Genomic DNA, 22,378 nt, shown 5'->3' on the forward strand with positions numbered 1-22,378 from the left:
CTGTGCAAAATCTGATGATTGTAGATGCAACGCTATAGATTCTTTTAGCGGACATACATACATACATACATACACACACACACACATACACTCAGCTTTATACATTAAATATATATGTATATATTAGTATGCATTGCATATTGTTGGATTACTGATGATGGTCAGCTATTGGTTGATGCAGCATTATGACCCCACACAATATAAATGCTAATTGCAGGAGTAAACACTGCTGAATCAATGTTTGTCACACAATCTAGTATATAAATAATCTAAGGGTAAGGGGTACTGATAGCACTGTCTGAACGCAGTGTCCTTCAACAGTTGTGTGCCGAGGTTATATTATATTACATTACATCCATGCTCCATATAATAATTGTCTACTGGCACCTACTGCTTTCTTTCAATGCACACATCAGTGATACTGATTGCAAACAACGTTTCTGATTTGTCCACTACACCAATAAATGACATTTATTACACACAGGAGGGGGAAGAATGTATAGTATGGATATACCTTTATAGATAGATCATCTTTTCCAAGAGTGACCAATGTCTTTATAGGTGGCAGGGCCTCTGTACTGCCCTCGTGGCGCTCCACAGTAGCTCTCATGGAATTCTTCAGGGAACAGAATAGTTAATGTTTATTGCATAATGTGACCTTTCAATACACTTACATGCTCAAAATAAATATTACACTGCAAAAAATAAAAATGATTGCCATAGATATTACATGGGGAAATCACTTGCACTCAACAGATGTATATCCTGTATCTATAGGCACTCTGTACCATTGTCCATCACAGCAATATGGTATGACACAAGTCACAACTTGTTTTTGCACTAATTCTGTATGAATCGGCGAAGAAGAGACATAATGTGGATCCGTAGTGGACTATGGGAATCTTATTACAGAACTTCTGTGGACCAGAGGTTTAAGAAAGAAAAGAAAATCGAGAAATATATCTTCATATATGGACTTTACATGTTGTCTTATAGTGACCATACACATTCGAGCTATGTCTGTCAAAACCACCATTGTGGTGGCATCTACTGATCATAATAGATAGGAATATACATTAGGAATATCTATCAGCCAAAAACTATTGAAAGTGTTTGGTCACTTTTTAGACTTCAACAATGATTTGAGGAGCCTTCTGGGGGTACCATCAAAATCCATCATGATAACCCAGGGACACTTACTCTTAGATCAAGGCACCGTGACTAGTGGTAATCTTCTTACATTTGTTATTCATGGCCTCCTTTCTTCTAAAATAAACTAATATCATGCTTATGAGGGAAAAGGGCTCTGAGGAGCATTACCAGAGCCCCTCCATGCTGTAACTTCACAGTCTGTTACACTGTGTAGGAGCACTTACCGCCACCCTCTGCTTGCAGTAATCTCCCCCAGTGGGGGAAGTGAGGGAAAGAATCTGTAGCACGGAGGGGCTCTGGTAAAGCCCCCATAGACCTTCTGGCTCATTAGAATAATTTTAAACATTGACTTTAGAAGGAAGTTCTAAACCAGAAATAACAAATATAAGAAGATTACCATAGTATAGTCACACTATGAATAAGTGCCCCTGGTTTATCATACTTCATTTTGGTGGTAGATTTCTTTAAACAGCTTATTGCTGTATATATGTTATAGCGGAATTCAGACCTTGAAACAGAATAAAATTTTTTAAGACAGGCTGTTACTGTATGGTGGGTTCAGACCCCTTGCACCCCATGAAATCATCAAAATGATCTCTCGCTTTCTGCTAAGTGCTCAAGCACAGCGGTTACACATTAAGATATTCTACCAGGAAGCTTAGCAAAATAAATTCCTGTTATAATGGTCTCTTCCATCAGTAATTGGATCAGTAAAATTGTTTTATGCAGTTCAGATTACAATCGGAACTGAGACGATTTATCCAAAACAATGAATTCTATTATAAGAAATTTCAGATTGTTCCGATAATGAGATCATGTATATCCAGACTAGTCCAGTCTGAACTAACCTAACCTTGTGTGAGGGCCCTGGTCTACCCCGATAGTGGCCCTGCCCCAGAATATTACAGATCTGACACATAATTACTTTATTGCCTGAATGGAAACAACAGGTGGCCTTTTAAAAGATCAAATGTTTAGAATTATGAATATGAGAGTATAATAATAATAATAATGTACAGCTGCTGTATATAAGTCATGTCAGCCCCCTAGGTGTATCCTGAACTTGTGAATAGGGAGCAGCCTAGTTCTGTTCTGTTGCTAAATTTTGGAGAAGGCCCAACAAACTGATTACGGTGTAGGTATCGGCAGTGTGAAGCGGTGCCGACTTGCGTTGCTATGTGCTTTTTTTTGGCACCAACATAATTAAGACTCTAAGCAACAAGAAGACTGAACTCAAGTCTTCTTTGAGTCAAAATTACTACTTTCTGCTACTATGATTACTAATTATAAAAGTAAAATAACAAGGTAATAGGCTTAACATCGGAATAAAGTAGCTATTTAAATGCCCAATTATTAATAAAATTGTTGCTCAAGGACTGCGTGTAACAAGGCACCACAATATATCATTGTGGAAACTGCCAATCTTTTCTTATGAAATGAAATGCTTGCTGCTTCACACCACCCAAGCCGTGTTATCCCTTATTATAGCAGTAAATTACTCTGTAACCAGGTTGAACGGGAGCCAAGATCAGGATAGTGATACCTCTAATTCTGAATAATTATGCCAAGGCATTTTATCCTTAACTGGATTCCAATACACACTGTTATTACTTTGTTTCTAAAGAATTACATGAGAGATTCGAGGGAACAAGTTTTTTGGACCCAGAATGCTTTGCTCTTCTTTCTGAAGACGTTTGATTATATAAATGTGTTATTAAAAAAAAAGAAGTATTTCCAATGACCGTGTTTTCTCAGGAGTCTGGGCTGCACTTTTTTATTACCCTAGAAAATGACCTAAGTGCGAGGAAATGAAACCACATGATCTTTGGTTTAGCCATTAAATCAGACATTATTCTAGAGTAACATAGAAAACTCTGTACTGTAAACCATATGACAATACTTTGCATTCCAAAAAATTCACTGCTTTATCGCAATATTATTTTAAGCTTTTAATATGGCCATGTTGTCTGCAATACCCAACGGCTTTTTTATGCCAAGACCCAAATTCAGGGAAAATAGTCTAGACATCACGGCCACCCTTATATCCAAAAATGCTAAATATTAGGTCAGACAGTGGGGATGCGGATGTACTGCAGTATCCTCTTATGACCCAAATAATTACACAAGATGTAAACAATGATGAAGGAAGGTTTAAAACTTCAAACACTAATCTTGCATCCATCTGCCGAGCACAAGATTCGGATACCCAGTAAATTATTTTCAGTTGCAATGTAAATATAAAGCACTGTTCAGTTTATACACTCCAAAATAAATGATTATTTCTGAAAATGTGTAGGTATATGGTCCGGAGTTTCTTGTCCAATGATGGGGTCTCTAGGCATCCACTTTATTATTTCACATTCCAGAGCTTATCAAAGGATTGTTCTGTATGTACAGCATCTTCCGTAAGATGTTCTAAGAGGGTTCTTCAGTGAAACGGGGTAGGAGGGGCAGAAAGAAGGTATAACAACTGAACTTTGCCCCCCCCCCCATTCCCCCCCCCCCTCATGCACTGTGTACCCCTGCCTTTTTTGTTTAACTCTCCGTCCAGAAGTGTCTGCACCCACTGTGGGAAGAGTGACCTTCAACAGTGACGACTGACAGCGCTACGAGGATGGGAACCTGGAGCAAAGTGGGTGCACCTTGTGTTTTTTTTTCTTAAACCTTTTACACTCCCTCTAGTTTTTTTTTTTAAGTAAAACTGTAAAACCCCTTTCATTGGGTTCAAAATGTAACAATCCTAGCATTCATCTTTGTGAAAGTATGAGGGTGATTGCACATTTCTCTTTCAGAAGCTACTATTGGAAAATGTGATATTATAAGATGCTCAGTCACAAATTAGGCAATCGGTGGTAGCCACTTTTTGTAGTCCCCACAAGAAATGTCACACTAAAATATAATACAGCAAACACCATCTTCAAATGCAAACATGGGTACTTAATAGAATTGCACAGTATAGAATGTAACGTCTATAATCGAGTATTACCCTAGTATATTGCATGCCAACTCATGCCTCTAGTATATAGCCAGAAAGCTCCTTGCTCACAGTATATAGACAGCCAGCCCTGTGCCCTTAGTATACAGCCAGCCCTTTGCTCCCAGTATACAGCCTGCAGCCCCTGCCCCCCCAGCTTATAGCCTGCAGCCCCTGCCTCCCCCAGCTTATAGCCTGCAGCCCCTGCCTCCCCCAGCTTATAGCCTGCAGCCCCTGCAGTCCCAGCTTATAGCCTGCAGCCCCTAGCCCCCCCCAGCTTATAGCCTACGTCCCTGGCCCCCAGTTTATAGCCTGCAGCCCCAGCACCCCCAGTTTATAGCCTGCTGGGGGGCAATGTTTTTTTCTTTACTCGAGTATAAGGCTAGTTAAGGTTTTTCAGCACATTTTTTATGCTGAAAAACTTGGCTTATAATAAAGGATATATGGTATATAATGCATACATGACACTGGTTTTGTCATTTTATGAAATATCAATCAATTAAGAACACTTTTAAAAAGCAGGCATCAAATACATAAAATATACGGCACATACACAAAGAAAATTGGTTTAAAAAAAACAAACAAAAAAAAAAAACGGGAAAAATGCATGACTGAGGACCTACCTTAAATAATTCAAATAGCATATGGAACAAGTGAGAGGGAACATACACAACTTGCAGTGGTCTACCGGGAGCTTTAGCTACAAATGAAAGCAATACAATGTATAAAATGGGAAATAAGATAATAGAAGTACATACAGCGTATGCAAATAATTACCTAAGCTGTAAACAGCAAAAGTTCTTTTAATATCTGCACAAATCTGTTTATCAGTCTTGCTCCCAGGGTTAAAAACAAGATACTTAGACTTCCTCAGCATCCGCCAATGTTTTATTACTGGTTACTAGTGATCTCATCTGCAAGCCTGTGTGCTAAGCTTGGAGTAAATCAGCTCCAAGCAAGCAGTCCACTATGTCCCGGCACTTTGCCATCACTGCGACCTACGCTGCTTGTGTTTTATTCCTGATCAAAATGTTCCTGTCATTGTAAACTGTCGGTCAGGTAGACAGATGGGGCTATGGATATTGCATATAAAAAGGTTCAAATGGGGATGAGTACTAAATTATTTTTTTTAAGGGTTATGGGGACCCTCTGCTGGACATTACATTAATGGGGGGCACTCTGCTGGACATTACATTAATGGGGGGGCAATCTGATGGACATTACATTAATGGAGGGGCACTCTGCTGGACATTATATTAATGGGGGGCAGTCTGCTGGACATTTTATTAATGGGGGGCACTCTGCTGGACATTACATTAATGGGGGGCACTCTGCTGGACATTATATTAATGGGGGGCACTCTGCTGGACATTATATTAATGGGGGGCAGTCTGCTGGACATTTTATTAATGGGGGGCACTCTGCTGGACATTATATTAATGGGGGGCACTCTGCTGGACATTATATTAATGGGGGGCACTCTGCTGGACATTACATTAATGGGGGGCACTCTGCTGGACATTACATTAATGGGGGCACTCTGCTGGACATTATATTAATTGGAGGGGCTGCTGTGGACATTTCATTTCTTTCACAAGTGTATGCAGTAATTTAATTTTGGTTTATAGGAGAGGTGAAAAATACATACATTTTGAAGAAACATCCGAAAATGTAATAGACAATTACTTTAATATATTTACATGAATAGATTTTATACAACACATATCATTTTCATATATATACTCAACAGGGGATACTTTACCATTGAACTCTTCAATTTTGAGCTCCGGAGCAGCCATGTAATATTGCTCACAAAGCATTTTTGCAGTTTCATAGGCATCTGTAAAGAACATGATTGTTACTTCCTGTTCCCTTATCCAAGTTAAAGTAAAAAGTGTTATGATATGTAAAGCTTTTTCAGAGATATTGTCATTTAAAGAAGTGCATAGCAGAACGTCAAAAATGGACCTGGACATTCAGGCACCAATGATCGGTCACAAAGAGGTTAAAGGGATTTGCCCATGAAAGAAAGTTCTCAAATTTTAATTCCCTAGTGATATTTACACAAAACATCTTGAACCCCCTTACTAATTTTACTCAGTTTTATTGCTCCAATAAAAGTGATGGTCAGAGTAAGATTCCAGAGTGTGGGCGGAGACTCTCTAAGCAGACACTTCATGATACCTCTGTGCTATGAGATGCTATGTGTTGACAATGTGCGTAGCTTATCAAAGTCCAGGTTTATCTACACTTTTATTTAGCTTCTGAACATTCTACTAGTATCTGACACAGAGAAAAAGAGAGAGATGAGATGAGATCAGAGATGATGAGATCCATGGGATGGATATAAAACACAATGACATAGTCAGCTCTTCTAACACACCTATAACACACTTAGAGTTAGCTCTGCTAGATTGCTCTCTCACAGATAAAGCACTTATCTGTCTGTAGCTTGTAGAGTAAGCACACTCCTGCTTGGCGCCAGGAAGAGAAGCTATTTATGAAAAGAATCCAACCATCCATCCGTAAAGATTGGTTGAATACCGGGGCAACCAAAATTGTGTACACCAGGAGTGATAGAGACAGATTGGAATTATATCTGTGAAATGCTGTATTTTTGTAATAACAGTGGATTAGAGAATGTGTTATTTTGTTATCCTGAGTATATTTAAGAATCTTCTCTTCATGGGAATACCCCTTTAAGTCTCAGTCACAATTCAGCCGGGAACTTGTTTTTGAGTTTGCTGTATGCATTTTGTTTTTAATCTATAAATAATGTAGAAAAACTTACCTTTTACCACCTCTGGAACATTGCACGTTGGGTCGATGCTGCCAATATGTTTTGGATGTGCAGGATTAATGTCCCCTCCAAACAGAAGAGCTGAAAAGCAAAGATATGAAAAAACATAAACTTTGCTGATGTGGAATAGAAATGGGGAAGAGTTTTGGCATATAAAATAGCCAAACTTATATATACTAAATCATGCATTGCTCTGCTTGTGACACTCATGTAAAATTTAGAGCGTATTTAGCCAGTTCTATTTATACGTCTGTTTAAAGGACATTTACCATCAGTAAACTGATGTTTCCTAATAAGACGTTCCTGAGGATCAGACTTCTTTTATTATAACTGCATACGCCGCAATCACAGAAATATAGAGTTATAAAAGTTATGCTAGTTACCCTTGGGCGCTCATTTATATAGGTGGGATGGCTTTGTATTTTAATGTCTATTGGGCAGATTTACTTACCTGGTCCTGTCGCGATCCCGTGGTGCGTTGTCTGGCGAGGATTCGGGTCTGACGCAATTTACTAAGGCCGTGCGTCCAATTTCCTGCATGTGTTGGTTCCGCGCCGAGATCCGCCGGAGTTCTTCTTCCTGGTGCATGAAAGCGCTTGATCTTGCGACACAACTACATTTTTAAATTCCGGGGATTGTCCGAATCCATTGGATAGTCCGACGGCACACCCCCCGATTTCTGTCGCATGCAAGCCGGCGCCAATGCGCCACAATCGTGCGCCAAAAACCCGGGCAATTCGGCACAAAACAGAAAAATATTCGGGAAACCCGAGAGAATCGTGGTCCGGGGACCCTTGGTAAATGTCCAGTGCCACCCAATCATTTATGTACCATTCACCATGGGGAGACTGTGGGATTAAAATTTTGTGGCATTGAAAGGGTGTTTTTCCCACCAAGAGGGGGAGACAAAAGAAGATGTATTTTGAATAGGGAAGGTTTCTGGATTTTAGTATAGAACAGTGTTGTGCCACATGGCATGAATGTCATAAACTATTTGATTTTAGTATACTAATGTTTTATGTTATATGTTTTGTATCTTAATAAGGTTATAATAGTAAAAGAGGAAATTATGTTTTTTTTTCTCCCACTTTTGGGCGTTTATATACCCTTACATGCTTTTGTATCAGTGTCTATGATTAAGATTCGCAAGGACTCGAAACGCGTAAGATGTGTGGATCTACTACTCTCTGGTGTTGCCAATTTGTCTGTTACTGGTTTTATAAAGAAGAAATAAAGAAAGAGTTTTATTGACAATTCATCCCTGTGGACTTGCTGGTTCATTTCAACAAGCTTCTCCTATTGTTTGTGTGCTGCCAGCAATTCAGCATTTTGGAACCGTGCAACACCAGGTGAGCTGGATCAATTGAATACGTTTCTATTCCATGCAAAAACAATGTTCATGTGCATATAGCCATACAAGATTCATGCAAATATGAAAAAGATAACCAAAAAAAACCCAATATTAATAAAGTATCATTCTAAGTTCTATGTTCAGACCAAGTTTTAGCCCTCTGTTATAAGGAAACATCAAAGGGATTCCCAACATATCCTTAAAATGGAGGGCTAGGACGTATCAAATCAATACAGTGGGATACATTGTTTTGTCCCTCGACATTGGGAGGAGTAGTGAACAGCGGCAGCTGTTGGCTGCGGCCAAAGTTCAGGATATTTCCCCCAGTTTCCCTCCCCCCTTCCTAATCGTACGCTCAGCAGAGGCTGGGGATGGATATAAAACTGTTGCATCCATCTATTGCCTCTAATGGCAATGCCATATATCTTCCTTGGCAATCATAAATTAAGGCGTGAAAGTAACCTAATAATGTAAAGTATATTTATCGATACAGAAAAACATAATATGCTTAAATATAACATTTTAATAGATTTTGGAAAATATGAAATTAAAAAAACATGGGCCATATATTTTCAACAAGCCGCTTTACATTTCTCCAAGTCTGATACTTACTGTGCTGGTTAATGAGCATACGGAATGAGATTCTATTTGTGTAGAATCTGTCCAGGAAATACTGGATATTACTGCTGACAAAAGGGTCAAATCCATATTTCTCTTTGTATTCAATCACCCCTTGGGCCATGGTGGGAACCACATCATTGTGTCTATTTCGCACTTCAATGAGAATATTTAAAAAGCTAAAAAAAGGTGGAGAAAAGGAATAAGTCTTTAATTGTACTAATTCAGGCAGTATTATCTCACACAATGTAGCACAGCAGTGGCCTTTCTCTATACAAAACCAGATGTAATCAAGTGTAAGCTGAAAATCATAATGTTTGCACTGTATAATTTTTCCACTGGGGCTCTATGAAAACTTTGAATTTGTTCCATTCTGCTTGTACAGTAATAAACCAATTACAGGTATTCAACATCTAACTAAAATGTGGCATACTGAGCCACTGGTTCCTGTAAGGTAAGAAAATAAACAAATTTGTCCAAATTTTAATATCCACTTAATATCTGTCAATCAAATTGCAACATGTTCTGTCCCTGGGGCCACACAGACTGTTCTCCCAATAGACATACCTATAGTGCTCGCAGAATTTAGCTCACATAGAAGCTGGGATTCGACAGGAAAGAGGTTCCACCCACAAAGCCAAAAGTATAGAAGAGTTGCACCAAGTAACTTGCTCTTCTATGTAAACCTTCCTGCTGTGAGGGGGGTGGCTGATGAGGATTTTAAGGAGGTACAGACATTTAAGGCAGTAGCACAGGTTACAGAATTTGAAAAATGCTTAATTATCAAGATTTCATTGGTGCTGCACCCTCTTATTTCTTGTACACTGCCGCCCTGAGGCCAGAGGCTCAATGGGGCTTTGGTATATAAAATACATTAGATATGCAATACACGTTATGCAGTAGTTTTAGATATTTTCTCATATTTTATTGCAAGGTTATGTTAGTATATTAGGTATAAAAGCAGGACATGACACTATTGCCACTTCTTTGCCATTTTGGACATGCCTCATTTACTTAGATCTGGTGAAGGTTGCTTAAGGTGTACTTAACCCTTTACCGTACTATGCATAAATCAGGAGTCCAGACAAGGAACAGTGCTGCCTCTTTTTAGCATCATGTCACATATTCTGTTCTTTTTTTTTTCTCTGCAGCTTCGGTCTATAATTCACAGTTGCATCAGAGCCGTGGAGTGAAGACCTAGCAGCTGTGACTCCATAGATCTTCTATAAAACCTGAAAACCCAGTGAGCTTCTGCCCATGCTAGATGGCATTTGGCAAAGGTTTCTGAGTGAAACGCATAATAATAACAGGAAGGGAGGGAGCATGAGAGGAGCCAAAGTAATTGGAGAAAGAAAATCTTTGGTCTGATACGAGACATTCCCAAGTTCTTACATTCACTGCCATCCTCATCCATCATCAATATCAATCCATTTAAATATAGAATTATTAGGCAGGTTACTTTATTTTTCTTAACTGTCTAAAAGCTATTCTCAAGATGGAGATCAATGGTAAAAAGTCTGTGTTAACTACCCCTAAAATACTTATTCAGTAAGTATTGTGAAAGGATTCTTCATATCCATAGTTGCTGTAGGTTGTATCAACAAGTGTCCCCCTGGCAATAGAATACATCTGTGTTCCTCTCTTTTGACTGCCCCCGATCTGTGACTGCCCTGAGTGGGCGACCAAAATCTAATTTATGTACAGTTAGGGACAGAAATATTTGGACAGTGACACAATTTTCGCGAGTTGGTCTCTGCATGCCACCACATTGGATTTGAAATGAAACCTCTACAACAGAATTCAAGTGCAGATTGTAACGTTTAATTTGAAGGGTTGAACAAAAATATCTGATAGAAAATGTAGGAATTGTACACATTTCTTTACAAAAACACTCCACATTTTATGAGCTCAAAAGTAATTGGACAAATAAACATAACCCAAACAAAATATTTTTATTTTCAATATTTTGTTGTGAATCCTTTGGAGGCAATCACTGCCTTAAGTCTGGAACCCATGGACATCACCAAACGCTGGGTTTCCTCCTTCTTACTGCTTTGCCAGGCCTTTACAGCCGCAGCCTTCAGGTCTTGCTTGTTTGTGGGTCTTTCCGTCTTAAGTCTGGATTTGAGCAAGTGATATGCATGAGTTAAGATCTGGTGATTGACTTGGCCATTGCAGAATGTTCCACTTTTTTGCACTCATGAACTCCTGGGTAGCTTTGGCTGTATGCTTGGGGTCATTGTCCATCTGTACTATGAAGTGCCGTCCGATCAACTTTGCAGCATTTGGCTGAATCTGGGCTGAAAGTATATCCCGGTACACTTCAGAATTCATCCGGCTACTCTTGTCTGCTGTTATGTCATCAATAAACACAAGTGACCCAGTGCCATTGAAAGCCATGCATGCCCATGCCATCACGTTGCCTCCACCATGTTTTACAGAGGATGTGGTGTGCCTTGGATCATGTGCCGTTCCCTTTCTTCTCCAAACTTTTTTCCTCCCATCATTCTGGTACAGGTTGATCTTTGTCTCATGTGTCCATAGAATACTTTTCCAGAACTGAGCTGGCTTCTTGAGGTGTTTTTCGGCAAATTTAACTCTGGCCTGTCTATTTTTGGAATTGATGAATGGTTTGCATCTAGATGTGAACCCTTTGTATTTACTTTCATGGAGTCTTCTCTTTACTGTTGACTTAGAGACAGATACACCTACTTCACTGAGAGTGTTCTGGACTTCAGTTGATGTTGTGAACGGGTTCTTCTTCACCAAAGAAAGTATGCAGCGATCATCCACCACTGTTGTCATCCGTGGACGCCCAGGCCTTTTTGAGTTCCCAAGCTCACCAGTCAATTCCTTTTTTCTCAGAATGTACCCGACTGTTGATTTTGCTACTCCAAGCATGTCTGCTATCTCTCTGATGGATTTTTTCAGCCTCAGGATGTTCTGCTTCACCTCAATTGAGAGTTCCTTTGACCGCATGTTGTCTGGTGGCAGCAACAGCTTCCAAATGCAAAACCACACACCTGGAATCAACCCCAGACCTTTTAACTACTTCATTGATTACCGGTTAACGAGGGAGACGCCTTCAGAGTTAATTGCAGCCCTTTGAGTCCATTGTCCAATTACTTTTGGTCCCTTGAAAAAGAGGAGGCTATGCATTACAGAGCTATGATTCCTAAACCCTTTCTCCGATTTGGATGTTGAAACTCTCATATTGCAGCTGGGAGTGTGCACTTTCAGCCCATATTATATATATAATTGTATTTCTGAACATGTTTTTGTAAACAGCTAAAATAACAAAACGTGTGTCACTGTCCAAATATTTCTGTCCCTAACTGTATATGTATACTAAATATCAGAGGCAGAATTTACTTACTCATACAAGACATCAGGGTCATCAGGACTCTTATTCTCATATTCTAAAAGTTCCAGAAAACTCTGCATATACCTAAAAAGGAAGCAGAAGAAACAGCTGCAGCTCATGTAGTATATTGTGTCATCCTACTGTAGTGATATCGATACAGGTCAGATCACCACTGCAGTCAATCAAGGGTCTTAAAGGGAACCTGTCACCAGGGACCTCCTTTTCACTATAGACAAACAATAACATTTATTTGCTGAAATGGGAAGACCCCTTTAAGTCATACAGGATTCCTGTAGCAGACCAAGCTCTTTTGTCTATCTCTATATTAGAATAAAGATTTTTTTGGAATTGCAGCACAGTGGCTTAATGGTTAGCATTACAGCCTTGCAGGACTGGGAATCTGGGTTCAAGTCCCAGAGTCAACATCTGCAAAGAGTTTGTATGTTCTCTTCGTGTTTGTGTGGGTTTCCTCCGGGTACTCTTTTTTTCCTCCCACACTCCAAACCATACTGGTAGGTTGATTAGATTGTGAGCCCCATGGGGACAGGGACTGATTTGGTAAGCTCTGTGCAGCGCTGTGTAATCTGTGTGCACTATATAAATAAAGGATTTTTTTTTCCCACTTTACCCTTCATGGTCCATAAAAAACAGGTATTCTTTGAAGTGAGCACCATGTTAAACAGGTCCATCTTTTGTACCATTTCATTTTTTGTGACATTACTGTTATGATAGTAAACATGATAAAAACACAGCCATATTCACCATAATGTTAGCATAATTGAATTGTAGTAAGGTAAGTGTGTGTATGGGTAAGTGTGATGCTGTTTCTGGAGAAGATACAAAGTTTTTTTGAATGAGAACTTATGTTTGATAGTAAAGTTATTTTAATAAAAATGCTGTATTTTTGTTAATAACAGTGAATTAGAGAATGTGTTATTTTATTATCCTGAGTACATATAAGAAACCTGTTTTCATGGGAATACCCCTTTAAGGACTTACAGTGAGGATTGGGGCATGAATGTTCAAACTAATTTTGATAAGAAAATATAAGATGTAACTTACCAGGTCCGTACTAATTTCACAGATGGCCTCTGAAGCAAGTTTTCAGGCAGTAAGTTAACTTCCTTGAGTGTGTTTGCGAGCCGTACTGGCAGTTCTTTCCGCAGAAAAAGGTAAGATGTTTTTTCGCAGGCATTGTTACGCCCTGTAACGAAATCAAAAGTATTACTCATTGGAGGACATTTATATTTGTGACTTTTTTTGGCACATTTGAAAATTTGTGCCTAAATTTGCGCCTTTTCCAATCGCCTAGCAAAGTTATCCATCCAAGAATTTTTGAATATTGTGACACATTTACTTACCCGTCCGAGTCACTATCTCCGATCCGGACTGTCCGACAATGATGCACTGTAGATCCACGTAGATCGTGCGCCCGCTCAGGTCTGCCGGAGTTCAGCATGTCTTGCGACACAATTTAAAAATCAAAACCTGCGCTTAGTCCGAATCGCCCCCCCCCCCCTGATTTGTGTTGCATCAAATCGAAAATGTGGAGTTGGGAAAAAGTTGCAATTTTGCCACAAGTCATGGTTACAAAGTCCCAATAAGAAGTAGGAAAAACTTCAGAAGTTGCAGAAAAGTTTGATACTTCTGTGCGACTTTTTAATAAAAGGTCACAAAACCCCCATAAACTCAGCTGTCTATTATATCAACCTCTAAGATAAACCAAACAGGTTCAAAACCTGGAAAAAACAAAAAAAAAAGACAAGTACAAATGTCCAGACTAAAGATAAATAACCCCCATTGTGTGTGTGTGGTGCATTATAGTCAGATTATGGTCACATCGCTAGAGCATCTGTACCGTTTGGTAGGGGGGTTGAGTTGAACATTGAAATACTTTGAATTTCTCTAAATAACTTTCTCAATGTGGTTACACTAAATATAAACCCGTTCCACAACGCACTTATGTCTGTCATGTTTTCAAAGTACAGGCGGTCCCCTACTTAAGAACACCAGACTTACAGACGACCCCCTAGTTACAAACGGGTCTCTGGTTATTGGTAATGTACTGTACTTCAGCCCCAGATTACTATAAACAGCTGTAACAGTTATTAGAGGTGTCTGTAATTAAGCTTTATCGTTAATCCTGGTTCTTATGACAACACAACATTTTTAAAATCCAATTGTCACAGAGACCAAAAAATGTTTTGCCTGGAGTTACAATAATAAAATATACAGTTCTGACTTAGATACAAATTCAACTTAAGAACAAACATACAGCACCTATCTTGTACCTAACTTGTACTTAACTGCCTATAATGAAATAACTAAGAAATAAGTTGATGAACCGGCACAACTTTCTGTGGGAAAGGTCTAAACCAGTGGTTCTCATCCTGTTGGTCGCTCAACCCCAGCGGGGGTCGAGTGACCAAAACCGGGAGTCGCCTAAAGCCATCGGAGCCACAATTTTATTACATTTTTACTGCGAATCTCATGGTTTGGGGTCACCGCAACATGAGGGACTGTATTGCGGGGTCACAGTATTAGAAAAGTTGAGAACCACTGGTCTAAACTGATCCACAGGGAAAAAGTTTGACCACAGGTAACAAATAAGTATTACAGGTAAACTGCATTTACTCAATCAATTCCACATTAATAGCAAGAACAAGGGGGAAATACATACCGTACTTTTCTGTATATTAAGTATGAATGGCCAGTAAGCAAATTGAACAAAACCGAAAACACTTCCCATTAATAAAGAAAATAACCATAATTTACCTTCCATAGGTAAACGGACTTCCACAATGAGTCCTCTTTTAATAGCCGCCTTGTCCAGAATAAGAACACTTTGACTAGCCCACATTGCACTTACATTATTAAATACCCATTGCTTCCAACACTAGACCAATTACCCTGACATTATAGTGGTCTTTTCAATGAAACCACTCAGGTTAAGTATTTACTAAACAAGTCTTTTCCTGGCTGGGTTTCCACTAGGTTGGCAAAATCCACTTCTTTTCTTTCCATAATCAAGGGTTTCTTTCACAACAAGCTCCTTATACTCTCCGCCTAATGTAATACACATTGAGGACACCCAGCTAAGGGTTTGTTCTTCTATTTTTGTTGTTTTGAAACTATTTTCTTTAAAAAAAAAAATTAAAAAATACAGAGTTTAGTTGGTTGTAAAAGCGGCGTTCATTGAGCACTAGGACCCGCTGGTAATTATTATAATGAAGCAAGAAATCTTGTGATATTACAAAGTTGTAGGTACAACCCCCAGTCAAGCAGATAAGATGTTCTACCGGATCCCTGTAGGTCTTAGTTTAGCTGCCAGAAAGGACCTGTCATACTGATGCCCATTAAAAATAGTCAGTTTGTTACTAGAAGTCTGTGGTATTGACATTTGACTAACTAGTCAAATAACTAGTATCACAATTTTTTCTTTACAGTTTTACTTTTCCACACGTGTCGTTTTTCAACCGTATACACTATGTAACAATGAGTACACATCAGGTTTTTGGAAATAGTGAAACTATACGGTGGCTCAGTGGTTAGCAATACAGCCTTGCAGCACTGGGGACCTGGGTTTAAGTCCTGTCCAGCTCAACATCTGCAAAGAGTTTGGATGTTCTCTCCGTGTTTGTGTGGGTTTCCTCCCACACTCAAAAACATACCAATTGCGTGGGGTTGATTAGATTGTGAGCCCCATTGGGGACAGGGACTATTTGGCAACTCTGTGCAGCACTACGTAATCTGTGTGCGCTATATAAATAAAGGAATTATCACACACTTACCATTGTCAGGTACTACAATTCAATTATGCTAACAATTATGCCAATTTCGACAAATAAATGTTATTATTTGAATAATGAAAGGTTATACAATTTTCCCATGTACTTTCTGTATCAATTCTCAAGGTTTTCTAAATCACTGCTTGATGTTATTCTATAGAAAGTTTCATTGTCCATTTTCAGTGAACAGAAATCTGACCATGATCACACAGGTGCACGGCTCGTTATATCACACAGTTCTGATTACTCTCTATGATACTAACGAGCCGTGCACCTGTGTGACCATGGTCAGATTTCTGTCCACTGGAAGGAAACAGAGAAGCTTTCTATAGAATGACAGCAAGCAGAGATCTAGAAAACTGTATGGAATTGATACAGAAAGTATACTGGAACAGTAATTATAATTATTCTTAATATAAACAATTACATTAATTTGCCAAAATGGGAAGACCCCTTTAATTTGACTGATACCGTTCTGGTTCTCTCTGATCAGGTTCATATAGTTTCTTCCTATAATGTTACAGCAGGTTATATACAGACATTAAATGTTTGCCTTGCTGGTGTGAAGGGTTCAGAACACCTCAGAAGAAGATCAGATGAACCCAATGGAAAAATAAATTCTGCCTAATTGCAACAATTCCAGTTTGTGACATCATGTTTTGCGAGCTACATCTTTGTAACATTTGTAATTTAGGGTAAGGGAACTGATTTGGTGGTCTGGAGTGAAAAAAAAAGACAAAGCTCTGATACTAAATCTCTTATCCAGCTGCCCCTACCAAATAGCTCTACCTACCCTAGGTGGTAGGAGTCAACTGGTCAACGTTTCCTTACTGCACCAAAGTGCAAACACAGAGACAAAGACAAGAAAATACAAACAGAGAAGGATAGTGGCCGAATATGGGTCAGAACCAGGAGCATATTGCAGTACAAAATCACTAGGAAAACGGTTTGTCAAGAAAATAGGAAAAGGGTTAAAGAAACTAGAAAACAGAAGACAGAATGAACACAAGCTAGATTAGTGCAATACTATAGAACAGTGATGGTGAACCTTTTAGAGACCGGGTGCCCAAACTTCAACCAACACCCACTTATTTACCATCAAGTGCCAACATAACAATTTATACAGTAACTTATTGCTCCCTGTTCTTCCACAACATTCAATTGTTTGGCCGCCTCAGGACACTAATACAGATGAAAGCAGGAGGGCAAATTCAGACTATCATTGTAGCTTCTCTCCAGGGTCTCTCTATACAGGAAGAATCATGGGGCCAACAAGGGGACCTCCAAAGATGATCCGACCCTGTTCCGACCTTCTCACTCTTCCTGCAGTTCCAATCAGTCAAGGATGTGTCACCTTAAAAGAGCGTTGGGAGCAGCATCTCAAGTTCTCTGGGACTGCAGGAAGATTGGAGTCCTTTCTGGTGAACTTTGCCCTTGGGAGACAGCCTGGGTGCCCACGGAAAGGACTCTGAGTGCCACCTCTGGCACCGGTGCCATAGGTTCGCCATCACTGCTATAGAAGAAAGAAGAAGTAGTCCAGAACACCTTGCCAGAGATGCCAGAGCCCTGCTCCGGAAGATGAATGGATCAGTTCTCCGTGACAACCGACAGGGCAGCATTAAGAGTGGCGATAGATCCTGTTATAGATCACACCGGATTAACTCTTAGCAAACCAGAGCAGAGTTCATAGAAGACAGATGGCTGTGGTGAAAACTAATTATGTCTGCTAGGAAAGAGTGCACCAGTGTTCAGACTAGCAAGGACAGACTGAAACAATCCTCAGCCATTCCTTACAGATAGAGCAAGGCGCTGAAGTCCGAACGGGCACAGATGTTGTATCACTACAGTAAGTTTGGGAAGAACTATTTTGGTCCTATGACCTGGTGCTAGGCCCTGGTCAAAAGAGCCAAGTAGTAAACAAGCCCTTTACTTACCAGACCTTGGCAAACCCATTACAACAAAACAGGTTCTCCATTACCTGTAACGACAGCCAGACCTTTCTCAACACCAATATTTGTACCCTACATTAACACTAGAAAAGCCCTTTAGTATCAGGGTGTTAGCACCTTCCAATGGGGCCATTTCTCCAATACCCCCAAACATTAAAAGATGCAATACCAACTGTTTGCAGCTCCAGAGCAGTAAATATAAAACCAGTGCAGCTCAGTTCTTTATGACCTGCAATTTCTTAAAAGCTTTTACAATTCTATTCATTGAATTGTCAGGACAGACTTCTCCTACCTCTCCCCCACAGAAATTGCTGTTAATTAACATGGCTGCTGAAAAGCACTGTTCCAATCATTTTATAAACCTCTCTAATCAACCATTTCTCTTCTATTTTCTGTCTATTTTTTCCAAATACTATGCCGGAAAAGGTTATTCTTAGATGTGGCTACAAACCTTTTACAAAGGTTTCATAAAATGTTTACCCTTCAAAGGACTACAATGTAATATCCAACAGGTTTATGAGGCAGAACACTTATCTGAGGCCATTTATAAATGAATTGCTAAACCTTGAAAACTTGATCCCACAAAGATGAAAATAAAAAGTCATGCTTTCATTTCTATCCCACAAAAGCCTTCTAATAACCGCTATAGGTGTGATAGCAAAATAAGAACATGTAGATCCTTTATGGAAGGTGGCTGGGTCTATACATTGCACATCATGGGCAACTTGGCGCAAGGAAGATTCGCTGCCTTTGTACGTGAATTACGTTGGGTTTCTCCAGAATTATTTTAGAGATGTCCCAAATAGTAATCAACATCTAAGCGGCACGGGCCAACACCCAGCTCCCTGGAGAGACGCCTGCATTCAGAAAAGGCCTGGGGGATCAATAGACATTCAAATTTAATAAAATCTTTATTCAATTAAAGGTTTTTAGAAGACAGTATTTGCACAAAAAGGGGGGTATAATCCTAAACTTCTAAAATGCAGAGCTTCTGAGGGTCACATTGTTAGGTAAGACAAGGTTCAAAGAAAACCTACCTGAAAAATCAAGCATGGATAAACACTTACTCATAGATCCAGGCGCTGTGACTGTGATAATCTTCTTATATTTGTTATCCATTGCCTCCTTCCTTCTAAAATCAACTTTTAAAATGATGCTAATGAGCCAGAAGGAATCTGGCTGCATTTCCAGAACCCTCTGTGCTGCAGCTTCACAGACTGTTCCCCCCCTCTCCCTGCACACTGTGACAACATGTGAAGCTGAAGCATTTAGGGGCTCTGGTAACCCTCCCAGAGCCCTTGTGACTCATTAGCATAATTTTATTGATATCAAGTTGATTTTAGAAAGAAGAATACCATATATGATGATTATCACAGAGTCATGATCATGATGGATTTTAACAGTAGATTCCCTATAAGCTATAATAACAGAAGTCTAACAGATCTCTTAAAATGTCTTTCATCAGCTTTTGTTAGCATCTGTTTTCTTTAATTTCAGGCTATTTTCACACGACTGTATGTGGGACTGATATAGTTAATATATATGTCTTGGCGTTTGTCCTTCTCGTGCCCTTTACTGGCACTTTATCCTCAGCAGACATATGGATTCATACTCTGCCCTAATATATACGTTAGGAGATAACGGGCCTCGAGGGGAAGAGGAAAGGATGTGAGACATTGTTTATCTCTTAGGGTTCTATCCTCGAGCCTTGCCTCCTCGTCACCCTAGAGATCACTATACTCTCACAGGGCATTGCTGAAAAAGAAATGTATGATATGGGTATATGTATGTTTCTTATTGCAAGTTATGTTGTATGCTTATTCTTATAAGCCTAGTTTGTTTGTGTATTTTGACTTGTGACTTTCATAGTTCAATAAACTTGATTCAACATAGTTAATATATACAGTATGTACCCCATAGATGGCAATGGGCGCGCGGTACCGTACAGGAGCGGTACGGTGATGCACACGTCCTATATTTCCCTGGATATCTGTATATCACTATGGAGAGGGGAAGGGGTGAGCAGCGCTATGGTACGGCGGGCACACATCGTGTGGATGTAGCCTCAATTGAGAAGTAAAAGTCCACTGAAAATCATACTGTTTTGTAAATACTGCTTCTCCATGGTAACAGACTACACACTATCTCTGTGCAGTCTGATCCACCTATATTGCCTTTCACTTGTCTTCTTTTTGACTACTAAACTTTTATTCATAAAAATTAACAGATAACTGCAGAGTAAAAGTTAATTTCCAACGAATGACAAAACTTTATTCAGCCGAAACTGAAAATAGCAACCACATTTTGTGCAAGACATCTATGAAGCACTGCTATAATAAATCCTCCTCTGCCTCAAGGCCTCAAAAAGCTTTCTGTCATTTGATTTGACATTTTATACTATGCCTGCAGAAACCCGACTCTATTCATAGCCACCAAAATGTGCAGGAGTTGGCCTGCAGACACAATTTTATTGGTTGCCTCCCGTAAATATACTTGTAACATTACACAGCAGGAGGCTCCACTTATAATCTAAGGGGAATCGAATCAAAGCACATGATACAAGCTATGACTTTCCATGGACTCGATCATCTGCTCTGCAGGAATCCAAGGACCGGACATCATCGGAACTGATTACACATTGTGACTGCAAGACCCTCTGTATGTCAGAAGAGAGAAAATGTGTAAAGGTTGAACTGACAAATCTCTATAGCTGGCATATGGTGGGAACATATATGATATATATGTATATATATATATTATATATAGTGATTAAAGAAGTGAAACACTTTTTATCTGAAGAAGATAGAATGGATGTGATAGCCTGGGAGACGTTCTCTGTAGAAGTTGCTTATCACAAAGCATTTTAAGCAGTAAGTTATTGCTACCTGTTCTACCACAACTATCAATCGTATCAGCCTCTTGAGGAAGCCAATACAATAATTGGAAGAAGAAGTTCAAATTTTTACCATCATGGTATCTTCTCTTCTACAGAAAGAAACGTAGGGTTAGCAGGAGGACCTCCAAAGACAATGGGGCAGATTTACTTACCCGGTCCATTTGCGATCCAGCGGCGCGTTCTCTGCGGTGGATTCGGGTCCGGCCGGGATTCACTAAGGTAGTTCCTCCGACGTCCACCAGGTGGCGCTGCTGCGCTGAAGCTTCCCGAGGCCTGCCGGAATGCACTGAAGTTCACCGGCCTATTCCTAAAAGTGTCCCGCGACACTTTTTTTTTTTTAAATGCGTCGGTTTCACCGAATTTTTCTGGTTTTCGTTCGGCCACGCCCCCCCCCCCCGATTTCCATCACGTGCGCAAAAATCCCGGGGCAATACAGGAAAAAATCGGCGCAAATCGGAAATATTCGGGTAACACATCGGGCCCGGTCCCTTAGTAAATGACCCCCAATCTTTCCCTTTCCACAGCTTCTCACTCTTCCAGCAGCCAAAGATGTGTTGCAGAGTACAGCATCTCTTAGAAGACATCCACCATCAGATAACCTGGTGGTAGATGTTTATAGTCACCTCCCCGTCCCATTCTGAATGGCAATAACTTTTGTCATTCTTTAGAATATTTTGTAGAAAAAAAACTTCATAAACTATGCAAACGAGCCTGAGGCAATCTGTTGAGCGCCACGATAATTAATTTATGTACCCCTCCCCCCGGCCAACTGACACGCCCACAGGTGACGTTACCGGCTCTCTTAGCATTGTGTGACAGGGGGGAAATGCTTGAATTAATTATCGGCGGAGCAATAAGGCACTCAATAGAGCTCCTCAGGCTCATTTGCATAGTTTATAAAGCTCCACGAATCCGGTAATTCCAAAAGATGACAAAACAATGTCATTGCCATGCGCGATGGAAAGGGAAGGCGAGTATAAACAATTACTGAAGCCTGACACCAGCACCAGGCATACCTTGGCAAGTGACGAGGCCCAGAGCTGCTGGGGGGCCCACAAGGCCAAATCTCACTCTCCAGAAGCCTTGAAGCGCCTGGTGAGGGGGGACTATATATAATGAATCCATCAGAGGCTTTATATAATAGATCCCTAATGGGGCTGCATATAATTTAACTATGAGGAGGCTGTTTATAAAATAACCATGACAGGGTTGTTTGGAAATTAGGGAATATTTTAGTTAGTTTATGAATTTTTAAAGGTGCCAGATGAGTCAACTGCAAAGGGGTCCAATGAGGTTCTTTTGCCCAGGGGCCTACTGAAACCTGGAGCCAGCCCTGCATCTACTATCAGGTTATGTGATGGTATATGCCCTTTAAGTTTTACAGTTTACAGTTTTCTAGATCTTTGCTTGCTGTCATTCTATAGGAAGCTTCTATGTTTACTTCCACTGGATAGAAATTTGTGATAGAGACGCAGGTGCATGAGCC

General features: G+C 39.9%; 1 protein-coding gene across 1 annotated transcript in view; it reads right to left on the reverse strand.

The window, feature by feature from the left end:
• Positions 1–22,378, reverse strand: part of PDK3 (pyruvate dehydrogenase kinase 3) — a 46,164-nt gene that overhangs the window by 7,513 nt on the left and 16,273 nt on the right. Inside the window, exons 2-8 of the mRNA XM_072137926.1 lie at positions 13,322–13,463; positions 12,272–12,343; positions 8,890–9,074; positions 6,918–7,007; positions 5,889–5,966; positions 4,750–4,826; positions 515–616 (exon numbers count right to left, since the gene is read on the reverse strand). Coding sequence (XP_071994027.1) covers positions 515–616; positions 4,750–4,826; positions 5,889–5,966; positions 6,918–7,007; positions 8,890–9,074; positions 12,272–12,343; positions 13,322–13,463 — 746 coding nt within the window. The remainder of the gene's footprint in view (positions 1–514; positions 617–4,749; positions 4,827–5,888; positions 5,967–6,917; positions 7,008–8,889; positions 9,075–12,271; positions 12,344–13,321; positions 13,464–22,378) is intronic.

Source organism: Engystomops pustulosus, chromosome 2 (genome assembly GCF_040894005.1).
Source record: "Engystomops pustulosus chromosome 2, aEngPut4.maternal, whole genome shotgun sequence".
Classification (NCBI taxonomy): domain Eukaryota; kingdom Metazoa; phylum Chordata; class Amphibia; order Anura; family Leptodactylidae; genus Engystomops; species Engystomops pustulosus.